This window comes from Ovis canadensis, chromosome 3, assembly GCF_042477335.2.
Source record: "Ovis canadensis isolate MfBH-ARS-UI-01 breed Bighorn chromosome 3, ARS-UI_OviCan_v2, whole genome shotgun sequence".
NCBI classification, from domain to species: domain Eukaryota; kingdom Metazoa; phylum Chordata; class Mammalia; order Artiodactyla; family Bovidae; genus Ovis; species Ovis canadensis.
Genome location: NC_091247.1, coordinates 214,615,780 through 214,628,536, shown reverse-complemented (window position 1 = coordinate 214,628,536; position 12,757 = coordinate 214,615,780). Strand labels below are relative to the sequence as shown.

General features: G+C 41.6%; 1 protein-coding gene across 2 annotated transcripts in view; it reads left to right on the top strand.

The window, feature by feature from the left end:
• The window catches only part of LOC138437858 (antigen WC1.1), a 62,277-nt gene that overhangs the window by 35,920 nt on the left and 13,600 nt on the right, over positions 1–12,757 (top strand). Inside the window, exons 11-14 of one of the 2 annotated variants that reach the window (XM_069585830.1) lie at positions 8,895–8,984; positions 9,061–9,375; positions 10,471–10,505; positions 10,719–10,785. In XM_069585830.1, the coding sequence (XP_069441931.1) occupies positions 8,895–8,984; positions 9,061–9,375; positions 10,471–10,505; positions 10,719–10,785 (507 nt within the window). Of the gene's footprint in view, positions 1–8,894; positions 8,985–9,060; positions 9,376–10,470; positions 10,786–12,757 lie in introns of both variants that reach the window. The other variant, XM_069585829.1, reaches the window with a different exon arrangement.

The following is a 12,757-nucleotide window of genomic DNA, read 5'->3' as shown; positions in this document are numbered from 1 at the left end:
GAGACAAGCGTGGGGTAAATTTAAAGATAGCATTATTGAGAAAACTAGCAGTTCTGAGGAGACAGAGGACTAAAGTACCAAAGAACCAGCTCCCCCTTGCTGATCAGGGACAAGAGTTTTTAAACGGGAATTTCAGGAGTGCACAGGTGGAGGTAGGGGACAGGTTACCTGCAGAATAGCACAGCTAGCTCCGACAATCATCTTGGAATAGGTCTGATTGGTGTCACCTTTATTGTTTGAAATGCAGTTAATCACCAGTTCTAGTGCTGGTCTGTTCCCACTTCCTTGCAGCCAATTCTTGGAATTGTGTAAGGTGAAGATTATGGGCTTCCCTGTTGGCGCAGATGATAAAGAACCTGCCTGCAATGCAAGAGACTCAGGCTTGATCCTGGGTTGGGAAGATCCCCTGGAGAAGGAAATGGCACCCTGCTAGTCTGGGCATCATGTATTTTCTTCTACCACCTGGTTGGAATTTCAGCATCTGCAAAACAGCTCAAAGGATATGGCTCAGAATGTTAGCTATATCCATGAGGAGAAACTAAAAATCCTTGACTTTGTTTAGGGTTAAACTATTATTATTTTGTCCTATTTGAGTGTTTTCCTTTGTTTCTGAATTTTTTTCATTTCTGTGATTAAATTTATTCTTTGGCTAAGGTTTTTCTACAGACAGAAGCAGGTGGAGGACATGAGGGTGGTCTGTCCTGAGAAGGCTCCGTAAGGTCCTGCTCCATAGAATTCTCATTGTTCACTTATTTTTTCAGAGGAAAGAAGTGCTAAGAAATGCTAAGAAGTGCTATGTCAGGGAAAGAAATGCTTGGATGAATAATATTTTTATGAAACATTATTATTTAAGGATAATAATAGAGAACAAAGTACAAACAATAAGTGTATATCTAGGTCATGTTCCCCAACCCAGATCTACAAAGAGAACATTCACAGCACCACAGAATCACTGTTACCTCCCAATAGCTGTGTCCTCCTCTCCAGGGAAGACTGCTTACCTAAGACTTGTACTGCCATAGAATATTTTCTCAGTTTTTGAACTTTATGTATAACCATACAGAATGTTTTCTTTCGTGTCTAATTTTTTTGATTTCAAACTGTGTTTGAAATTCACTCATGATGTTGTTTATGGCAACACTGTATTCATTTTTATTACTATAGGATATTCCTTTGAATGAGCACATGACCATGCATTGATCCATTCAGCTTGTGGCAGAGCTTTGAGTTTGTTGCCAGGTTTTGACTATTACAAACACAATGGGGCAAATTACCATGATGATGACTTTTGGAACAAATATTTATTATGTTTTTTTGTGTTTAATTCTATCTTATATTTTTATTTGCTTAATGGTATGGTGTACTTCAATGAGCCAAGTTACTAATCTTAAGTTTGAATTATTACCTTTTTTACTGTACATGTAGTGCTTCTTCAGTCAGTCAGTTCCGTTCAGTCACTCAGTCATGTTCAACTCTTTGCAACCCCATGGACTACAGCACATCAAGCTTCCCTGTCCTTCATCATCTCCTGCAGCTTGCTCAAGCTCATATCCTTTGAGTTGGTGATACTACGCATCATGTCATCCTCTGTCATCTCCTTTTCCTCCTGCCTTCAGTATTTTTCAGCATCAGGGTCTTTTCCAATGAGTCAGTTCTTCCCATCATGTGGCCAAAGTATTAGAGCTTCAACTTCAGCATCAGTCCTTCCAATGAATATTCAGGACTGATTTCCTTTAGGACTACTGGTTTAATATCCTTGAAGTCCAAGGGACTCTCAAAAGTCTTCTCCAACACCATAGTTCACAAGCATCAATTCTTCAGTGCTCAGCTTTCTTTATGGTCCAACTCTCACATCCATATATAACTACTGGAAAAACTATAGCTTTGTTGGACCTTTGTCGGCAAAGTAACTTCTCTGCTTTTTAATATGCTATCTAGGTTTGTCATAGCTTTTCTTCCAAGGAGCAAGCATCTTTTAATTTCATGGCTGCCATCATCATTTGCAGTGATTTTGGAGTCCAAGAAAATAAAGTCTGTCACTGTTTTCATTGTTTCCCATCTATTTGTCATGAAGTGATGGGACCGAATGTCATGATCTTCCTTTTCTGAACGTTGAGTTTTAAGCCAACATTTTTACTCACCTCTTTCACCTTCATCAAGAGGCTCTTTAGTTCCTCTTCACTTTCTGCCATAAGGGTGGTGTCATCTGCCATCTGTCATCTGGTGTCATCTGAGGTTACTGATATGTCTCCCGGCAATCTTGACTCCAGCTTGTGTTTCATCTGTCCCGGCATTTCGCATGACGTGCTCTGCATAGAAGTTAAATAATCAGGGTGACAATATACAGGCTTGACGTACTCCTGTCTCAGTTTTGAACCAGTCCATTGTTCCAGTCCATAGAGCTCCTTATATCCTTCTAGAAACAACTTTGTCTACTCCAAAATCACAAAAATGTTCTCTGAGAGTATCACAGAAGTGTAATTACCTTTCTTTTGCATATAATTATACACTGCTTCCAGAATTGATAACCGTGTAGCCTAAGGGTCAAGTGTCATGTTTTCATATGGGCATCCAGCTGACTCAAAATCTTTTTCTGGAAGACTGTTTCCTACTGCAGTGCCACCGTTGTTGATAAACGAAAGGGCACATATGTCTGGGTACTTCTTTTAGACTCTCTATTCTGTTCCACTGTGTCATTTGTCTATCCTTGCACCTGTACTACATTTTCTTAATTATTGTAACTTTATAGTAAATCTTGAACCTTCCCTAGTGGCTCAGATGGTAAAGAATTTGCCTGCAAGGCGGGAGACCTGGGTTTGATCCCTGGGTTGGGAAGATCCCCTGGAGAAGTGCATGGCAACCCACTCCAGTATTCTTGCCTGGAGTCTCCCCATGGAGAGAGGAGCTTGGTGGGCTATAGTCTATGGGGTCACAAAGAATCGGACAGGACTGAGTGACTAAGCACACATAGTAAGTCTGGGTAACTTTAATTTAAAGAAGTTATGTTGTTGCTGTTCTTCCTAACTGCCTTGGTCATTCTTGGTTTTTGTATTTTGTATACATTTTTGAACTGAAGCTCCATACTTTGGCACTTGATGTGAATCGCTGACTCATTAGAAAAGACCCTAATGCTTAGAAAGATTGAAGGCAGGAGGAGAAGAGGACAACAGAAGATGAGATAGTTGGATGGCATCACTGACTCAATGGACATGAGTTTGGGTAAACTCTGGGAATTGGTGATGGATAAGGAAGCCTGGCGTGCTGCAGTCTATGGGGTTGCAAAGAGTCAGACATGACTGAGTGACTGAACAACAACAGAAATTTTGAATCATCTTGTCATGTTTCACACACACACAAAAGCATCAGGGAATTTTATTGAGGTTAGCTTTAATCTGTATATAAATGAGAGAATGGTTTATTTTGACAACATGAGTTTCCCAATTCATTGTCAAAATATATCCCTTCATTCAATTAGGTCTTGAATTTCTCTCAGATGTTTTGCACATCTTTAACTAGGTTTTCTCTTAGGCATTTTACGGGTTTGATGTTACTAGTATTTCCTTTAGTGAAGGTTTTCTGGGAATGAATTCTCTCTGAACTTTCACTGGATTCCCCAAATGTTAGGTTAGTATTTTGCTTTAATCCTTCTTTCTTTCTTTCTTTTCTCTCCCTCTGTCTCTCACTCTAGTTTTCTCTCTCTTTCTCTGTTTTGCTCTAGCTTTCCCTCTCTCTCCTCCTTTTCCCTTTCCTGCCCCAATTCCCCCTTGAGTATGTAAAATCTTTCTGGATTAAGTTGCAGACAGGATGCTCCTTTATCCCTCCCCCCCTCCCCCCCAACAACAACAAAAAATACTTCAGGGAATTTCCTTATATAACCACAGTTCAATCAAACCTTTAGAGATATCAGCCCCAGATAACATCTAAGTGCAACCACATGAGAGACCCCAAAGATAGAACTGCCAAGTTGAGTTTTCCCCAAATTACTGACCAGGAAATTATGATCAAAATTAAAAAAAAATTCCTTCAACTGCTAAGTTTGGGGAGAAATTTTGTTATACAGTATTGTTAACCAGGCACTTACCATGTAACCAATTTTCTATACAGAGGAATATTTATCCTCTCATCTTCCATTTTACTATTGCTAATTTATATTGATCTAATGTGCTGATAGACTCATTCTCTAGTTCTTAATTTCAGCTGTAGAATTTTCATTTGTTTTTGTTATCATTTCTCTGCCAAGACACACATCTTGTTAATTAATTATTTGAAGACTTTAATCCTGGCTATTTAAATTCTCTGTCAGACTATAAAACTCTTAGAGGAAAACATAGGCAGAAAATTCTTTGACATAAATTTCAAACACATCTCTTTTGACCAATCTTCTAGAGTAAAGAAAATAAAAACAAAAATAAACAAGTAGGACCCGATTAAACTTGAAAGGTTTTGCATAGCAAAGGAAACCATAAACAGAACAAAAAGACAACTGTCAGATTGGGAGAAAGTATTTGCTACTAAAACGAACAACTAACAAGCGACTAATCTTCAAAATGCTCAAACAACTCAATATAAACAAACCAAACAACCCGATTGAAAAATGGGAAAAAGACAGACATTTCTCCAGACATACAGATGGCTAACAAATATATGAAAAGATTTTCAACATCACTAATTACTCAGTTCAGTTCAGTTCAGTCGCTCAGTCATGTCTGACTCTTTGCGACCCCATGAATCGCAGCATGCCAGGCCTCCCTGTCATCACCAACTCCCGGAGTTCACCCAGACTCACATCCATTGAGTCAGTGATGCCATTCAGCCATCTCATCGTCTGTCATCCCCTTCTCCTCCTGCCCCCATTCCCTCCCAGCATCAGAGTCTTTTCCAATGAGTCAACTCTTCGCATGAGGTGGCCAAAGTACTGGAGTTTCATCTTTAGCATCATTAATTACTAGAGAGATGCAAAACTGCAGTCAGGTATTACTTCACGCCAGTCAGAATGTCTATCATTAAAAAGTCTACAAACAATAAATTCTGGAGAGAATGTGCAGAAAAGGGAACCCTCCTACATATGGGTGTGTAAATTGGCACAACTACTATGGAGAACAGTATGGAGGTTCCTCAAAAAACTAAAAATAGAACTGTCGTATGACTCAGCAATCCCACTCCTGGGCACATACCTGGAGAGAACCATCATTCAAAAAGACACATTCATCCTGGTGTTCACTGCAGCACTATTTACAACAGCCAGAACATGGAAGCAACCTAAATGTCCCTCACAGGAGGAGTGGATAGAGAAGATGTTGCACATATATAAAATGGAATATTACTCAGTTGTAAAAGAATAAAGCTGCGGAATTTGCGGAGACATGGATAGACCTAGAGACTGTTATGTTCGGTTTAGTTCAGTTCAGTCTCTCGGTCATGTTCGACTCTTTGTGACTCCATTGACTGTAGCACAAGAGGTCTCCCTGTCCATCACCAACTCCCAGAGATTATGCAAACTCATGTTCACTGAGTTGGTGATGCCATCCAACCATCTCATCCTCTGTTGTCCCTTTCTCCTCTCACCTTCAGTCTTTCCCAGCATCAGGGTCCTTTCAAATGAGTCAGTTCTTCACATTAGGTGGCCAAAGTACTGGAGCTTCAGCTTCAGCATCAGTCCTTCCAATGAACCTTCAGGACTGATTTCCTGGTTGGATCTCCTTGCAGTCCAAGGGACTCTCAAGAGTCTTCTCCAACACCACAGTTCAAAAGCATCAATTCTCCATTACTCAGCTTTCTATATAGTCCAACTCTTACATCCATACATGACTACTGGAAAAGCCATAGCCTTGACTAGACAGACCTTTGTTGGCAAAGTAATGTCTCTGCTTTTTAATATGCTGTCTAGGCTGGGTCATAACTTTTCTTCCAAGGAGTAAGTGTCTTTTAATTTCATGGCTGCAGTCACCATCTACAGCGATTTTGGAGCTCAAAAAAATAAAGTCAGCCACTGTTTCAACTGTTTCCCCATCTACTTGCCATGAAGTGATGGGACTGGATGCCATGATCTTTGTTTTCTGAATGTTGAGCTTCAAGCCAACTTTTTCACTCTAGTCTTTCACTTTCACCAAGAGGCTCTTTAGTTCCTCTTTACTTTCTGCCATAAGGTGGTGTCATCTGCATTTCTGAGGTTATTGATATTTCTCCCAGCAACCTTGATTCCAGCCGGTGGTTCATCCAGCCCAGCATTTCTCATAATGTACTCTGTATATAAGTCAAATAAGTAGGGTAGCAATATACAGCCTTGATGTACTCCTTTTCCTGTTTGGAGCCAGTCTGTTGTTCCATGTCCCGTTCTAACTGTTGCTTTCTGACCTGCATACATATTTTTCAAGAGGAAGGTCAGGTGGTCTGGTATTCCCATCTTTTTTAGAATTTTCCACAGTTTCTTGTAATGTACACAGTCAAAGGCTTTGGCATAGCCAATAAAGCAGAAATAGATGCTTTTCCGGAACTCTCTTGCTTTTTCAATGATCCAGTGGATGTTGACAATTTGATCTCTGGTTCCTCTGCTTTTTCTAAAACCAGCTTGAACATCTGGAAGTTCATGGTTCACGTGTTGGTGAACCATGACTTGGAGAACTTTGAGCATTACTTTGCTAGTGAGATGAGTGCAATTGTGCGGTAGTTTGAGCATACTTTGGCATTGTCTTTCTTTGGGATTGGAATGAAAACTGACCTTTTCCAGTCCTGTCGCCACTGCTGTGTTTTCCACATTTGCTGGCATATTGCAAGCAGCACTTTGACAGCATCATCTTTTAGGATTTGAAATAGGATTGTTATGTAGAATGAAGTAAATCAGAAAGAGAAAAACAAATACTGTATAACATCACTTATATGTGGAATCTAGAAAAATGGTAGAGATGAACTTGCTGCAAAGCAGAAATAGAGACACCAACATAGAGAACATCATATGGATACTAAGAGGGGAAATGAAGAGTGGGATGAATTGGGACCTTGAGATTGACGTATATGACATATACACACTATTGATGTGCTGTGCTGTGCGCTTAGTTGTATTCAACTCTTTGCAACCCCATGGACCATAGCCCGCCAGGCTCCTCTGTCCATGGGGATTCTCCAGGAAAGAATTGTGGGTGAGTTGCCATTCCCTCCTCCAGGGGATCTTCCCAACCCAAGGATCAAATCCAGGTCTCTTGCATTGCAGGCGGATTCTTTACTGCCTCAGCCACCAGACTCAGAAACCCTACACTATTGATACTAATTATAAAATAGATATTGCCTGGGGAATCCCATAGACATGGAACCTGATGGGCTACAATCCATAGTGTCACAGAGTCAGACACAACTGAAGTGACTTAGCATGCACACACACATAAACTTTGCCAACCAAGGTCTATCTAGTCTAGGCTATGGTTTTTCCAGTGGACATGAATGGATGTGAGAGTTGGACTATAAAGAAAGTTGAGCACCAAAGAATTGATGCTTTTGAACTGTGGTGTTGGAGAAGACTCTTGAGAGTCCCTTGGACTGCAAAGAGATCCAACCAGTCCATCCTAAAGGAAATCAGTCCTGGGTGTTCATTGGAAGGACTGATGTTGAAGCTGAAGCTCGAATACTTAGGCCACCTGATGCAAAGAGCTGACTCATTGGAAAAGACACTGATGGTGGGAAAGATTGAGGGCAGGAGGAGAAGGGGACGACAGAGGATGAGATGGTTGGATGGCATCATCGACTCGATGGACATAGGTTTGGGTGGACTCTGGGAGTTGGCGTGCGGTTGGGTGGTAGACAGGGAGGCCTGGCGTGCTGCAGTTCATGGGGTTGTAAAGAGTCGGACACTACTGAGTGACTGAACTGAACACATAAAATAGATAAATAATAACCTATTGTAGAGCACAGGGAACTCTACTCAGTGCTCTGTGATGATCTAAATAGGAAGCAAATCCAAGGAAGAGGGGATATTTATTTATATATGTGTCATTGTTGTTTGGTCGCTGAGTTGCGTCTGACTCTTTTGTTACCCAATGGACTAGCCTGCGACACTCCTTTGTCCATATGATTTCCCAGGCGAGAATACTGGAGTTGGTTGCCATTTCTTTTCCCAGAGGATCTTTCCAACCAGGGATGGAACCCCAGTCTCCTATTTGGCAGGCAGATTTTTTTTTTTACCACTGAGTCACCTAGGAAACCCTTACATGTATATATATCGTATTAAATTTTCTGTACAGCAGAAGCTACCACAACGTTGTAAAGCAATTATACTCAAATAAAAATTAATGAAAATAAATAAAATAAACTCTCTGTCAGGTAAGTCTAAGAGCCCAATACCCTGGGAAATTGTTTTAATGTTTCTTTTTCCTCTTGTTTTCCATGAGACCTCTTTTTTTTAAAAAATTAATTATTATTATTATTTTTCTTTGTGTTTTTAAAGTCACAAACACTGTAGATAAAAAGTTGTACAAATCCTTCAGAAAGGATTCTGTTTCGCTTCTTCTATTTAGGGGTAGATTAAGGGTAGAGCAACTTATTTAACTCATACATAGGGCAAAGCTTGGCTTAAAACAGGAATCATGGCATTGTCAGGAGGCGCTGTTCATAGAGAAAGGGAACACTAAGATTATGGCAACTTTACTGGTATGTTACAGCTTTCATCTCAGCTCCATCACTAGGTCATTATTATTATTATTACTATTTTTGAACTTTTTGCTTTGTATGGGGTTTAGCCAATTTACAATGTTGTTACAGTTTCAGGTGAACAGGCAGGGACTCAACCATATATATACATGTATCCATTTCCCCCCAAACTCCCCTCCCCTCCTAAAAATTATTTTGCTTAACTGAGTTTCCTGTTCTCCAACCCTTCCAACCCTCTAATCATCGCGTTTTTTCAGGAAACCACTCCCAGGTGCTACCCCAGTGCAATGACTCCATGTCTGAACAAGGGTCTGCCGCCTCCGAGGGGAGCGCCCCCTACTGCTCAGGTGAGGGCCCCACAAGACAGAAGACCCTTTTCATTCCCCAGGTCAAGGCCTCATTGTCCCATTTCTCTCTCTTCAGACAGCAGGCAGCTCCGCCTGGTGGACGGGGGCGGCCCCTGCGCCGGGAGAGTGGAGATCCTTGACCAGGGCTCCTGGGGCACCATCTGTGATGACGGCTGGGACCTGGACGATGCCCGCGTGGTGTGCAGGCAGCTGGGCTGTGGAGAAGCCCTCAATGCCACGGGGTCTGCTCACTTCGGGGCGGGATCAGGGCCCATCTGGCTGGATGACCTGAACTGCACAGGAAAGGAGTCTCACGTGTGGAGGTGCCCTTCCCGAGGCTGGGGGCAGCACGACTGCAGACACAAGGAGGACGCGGGGGTCATCTGCTCAGGTCCACGCTGCACACTGTCCACTGTGTGGACAGTGGAGGGGAGGGGAGGGCCCAGGAGGACGGGGGTCTGGCCCTGAGGGAGAGATGCTGAAAGGACCAGAGAAGGAGGCTTCCTCCTATGGAGCCTGTGTTTCCAGCAGACTTGAGGACCAGGTGCTTTCACTGCCTCCTGCAGCAGCTGAGACTCTGGTCCTTTCTCCTCAGTAGTGTTTCCTGGCAGAGCCTTTTCTCAGTTTTCCTTGACATCGGGGCTCACTCTTCTGGTACATATGGTAGAGAAGTCTTAAAGCCAAGGTGCTAGTTTTTTTGTTTTGTAACAAGTTACCACATAGTTAATGGTTTAAAACGACACATTTACTTCCTTATACTTCTGTAGCTTAGATGTCCAGCAGGAATCTCACTGAATGGGGTTCAAGGTTTCAGTAGGGTCACATCACCTCTGAGCCTCTGGGAAAGAATCTGTTTCTTGTCTTTTCAAGCTTCTAAAAACTGCCTGCCTGCCTGCCTTCATTCATAACCCCCTTCTGTTCATCATCAGACCAGCAATGCTCCACCTCTCTAACTGTTATCCATATATTCATCTCCCTCTAACCAAAACGAGGAAAAGTGTTCCACCCTAAAGGATAGTGAGGCTAAGACTGTGATTAGACTGTGGTCAGGTAGTTAATCCATCATATTTGAGGGTAATCTCAGTCCTTACCCTATTCACTTCTGTAAAGTCCCTTTTGCCAGATAAGGAAACAGTCACAGGTCCATTATTCTATCTGCCTCCACACTGTCCACATCACATCCCTTTCATACACTCTTTTAGATGTTTTGTCAGGAAGCAGGTGTCAGCTCCCTCTCCCTGCAGGTGTCCAGGGTGGTCTTCCTCTCAGTTCATATCCACTACATCATGGTGGTAGAAATATTTAGAAAGACAGACAGAAATGGACAAAGTGAGGTGAAAAGGAGACAAGTTTCACTCTGGTCACCTAATGGATTTGCTTCCTCAGCCGGGTCACAGATGAATGTTCACAATTTTGGGGAGAGAGGAAAACCCAGAGCACTGAATGGGGTGCTCACTGTGTCCTGTCTCCTCCCTTTCAATCTCAGAGTTCCTGGCCCTCAGGATGGTGAGCGAGGACCAGGTGTGTGCTGGGTGGCTGGAAGTTTTCTACAACGGGACCTGGGGCAGTGTCTGCCACAGCCCCATGGATGATGTCACCGTGTCCATCATCTGCAGTCAGCTTGGCTGTGGGGACAGTGGAAGTGTCAACACCTCTGTTGGTCTCAGGGAAGGTTCTAGACCCCGGTGGGTAGATTTAATTCAGTGTCGGAAAACTGATACCTCTCTCTGGCAGTGTCCTTCTGGCCTGTGGGAATACAGTTCATGCTCTCCAAAGGAGGAAGCCTACATCTCCTGTGCAGGTGATTTATGTGTTTCTGCGTCTTTCCCAACCCTGTAGGAAGTTATTAGTGAGATTTGATATTTTAAAATCTAAGTGATGGGTTTAAGTTGAGTTTATAAAATGAAGTTTGGATGGAGCTAATTTAATCTATATGTTCCAAACTTTATTAAATTTTTAAATTGATATAACTGATACAACATTATATTTTTTGCTGTGTACGACATAATGCTTATATGTTTGTGTGTACTGCTAAATGATCACTACAGTAAGTCTAGTTATATCTCTCTATATGGATCCATATATATAGTTAAATATTTTTCTTACATGATGAGAATGTTTAAGATGTATTTTCTTGCCATCTTTCAAATAGACAATACACTATTCACTATAGTCACCATGCTGTATGTTATATCTCTTCACCTATTAATTTTATAATTCAAATTTATACCTTTTGATTACCTTTGCCTGCACCAAATCCCCCACTTCTGGTAGCCACCAACTACTCAGCATCTCTGAACTTGCTTTTTGTTTTAATATTACACATATAAATGAGATTACATGGTATTTTTCTTTCTCTGTGTGATTTGTTTCACTTAACATAATGCCCTCGAGGTCCATCCATGTTGTTGAAACTGGCAAGATTTTCCTCTTTTTAATGGGTGGATATAAGTCTATATTACATTTTCTTTATCCATTCATCAGTGAAGACTTACATTGTTTGACTCATATATATTGCTATAAAATACTAAAAGGTAATACTGTTAAAGTGCTGCAGTCAATACGCCAGCAAATTTGGAAGATTCATCAGTGGCCACAGGACTGGAGAAGGTCAGTTTTCATTTAAATTCAAAGAAGGGCAATGCCAATGAATGGTCAAACTGCCTCACAATTGTGCTCATTTCACATGCCAGCAAGGTTATGCTCAAAGTCTTTCAAGCTAGGCTTCAGCAGTAAGTGAACTGAGAACTTCTGAGATGTACAGCTGGGTTTAGAAAAGGCAGAGAAACCAGAGATCAAATTGCCAACATTTGTTGGATCATAGAGTAAGCCAGAGAATTCCAGAAAAACATCTGCTTCATTGACTACATAAAGCCTTTGACCATGTGAATCACAATGAACTGTGGAAAATTCTTTTTTTTAATTTTATTTTTACTTTATTTTACTTTACAATACTGTATTGGTTTTGCCATACATTGACATGAATCTGCCACGGGTGTATACGAGCTCCCAATCCTGAATCCCTCTCCCACCTCCCACCCCATCATCTCTCTGGATCATCACCATGCACCAGCCCCAAGCATCCTGAATCCTGTATCGAACATAGACTGGCACTTCATTTCTTACATGATAGTATACATGTTTCAATGCCATTCTCCCAAATCATTCCACCCTCTCCCTCTCCCTCAGGGTCCAAACGTCTGTTCTATACATCTGTTCTCTCTTGCTGTCTCGCATACAGGGTCATCATTACCATCTTTCTAAATTCCATATATATGTGTCAGTATACTGTATTGGTGTTTTTCTTTCTGGCTTACTTCACTCTGTATAATTGGCTCCAGTTTCATCCATCTCATTAGAACTGATTCAAATGAATTCTTTTTAATGGCTGAGTAATACTCCATTGTGTATATGTACCATAGCTTTCTTATCCATTCATCTGCTGATGGACATCTAGGTTGTTTCCATGTCCTGGCTATTATAAACAGTGCTGTGATGAACATTGGGGTACATGTGTCTCTTTCAGTTCTGGTTTCCTTGGTGTGTATGCCCAGCAGTGGGATTGCTGGGTCATAAGGCAGTACTATTTGCAATTTTTTAAGGAATCTCCACACTGTTTTCCATAGTGGCTGTACTAGTTTGCATTCCCACCAACAGTGTAAGAGGGTTCCCTTTTCTCCACACCCTCTCCAGCATTTATTGTTGTAGACTTTTGGATCACAGCCATTCTGACTGGTGTGAAATGGTACCTCATTGTGGTCTTGATTTGCATT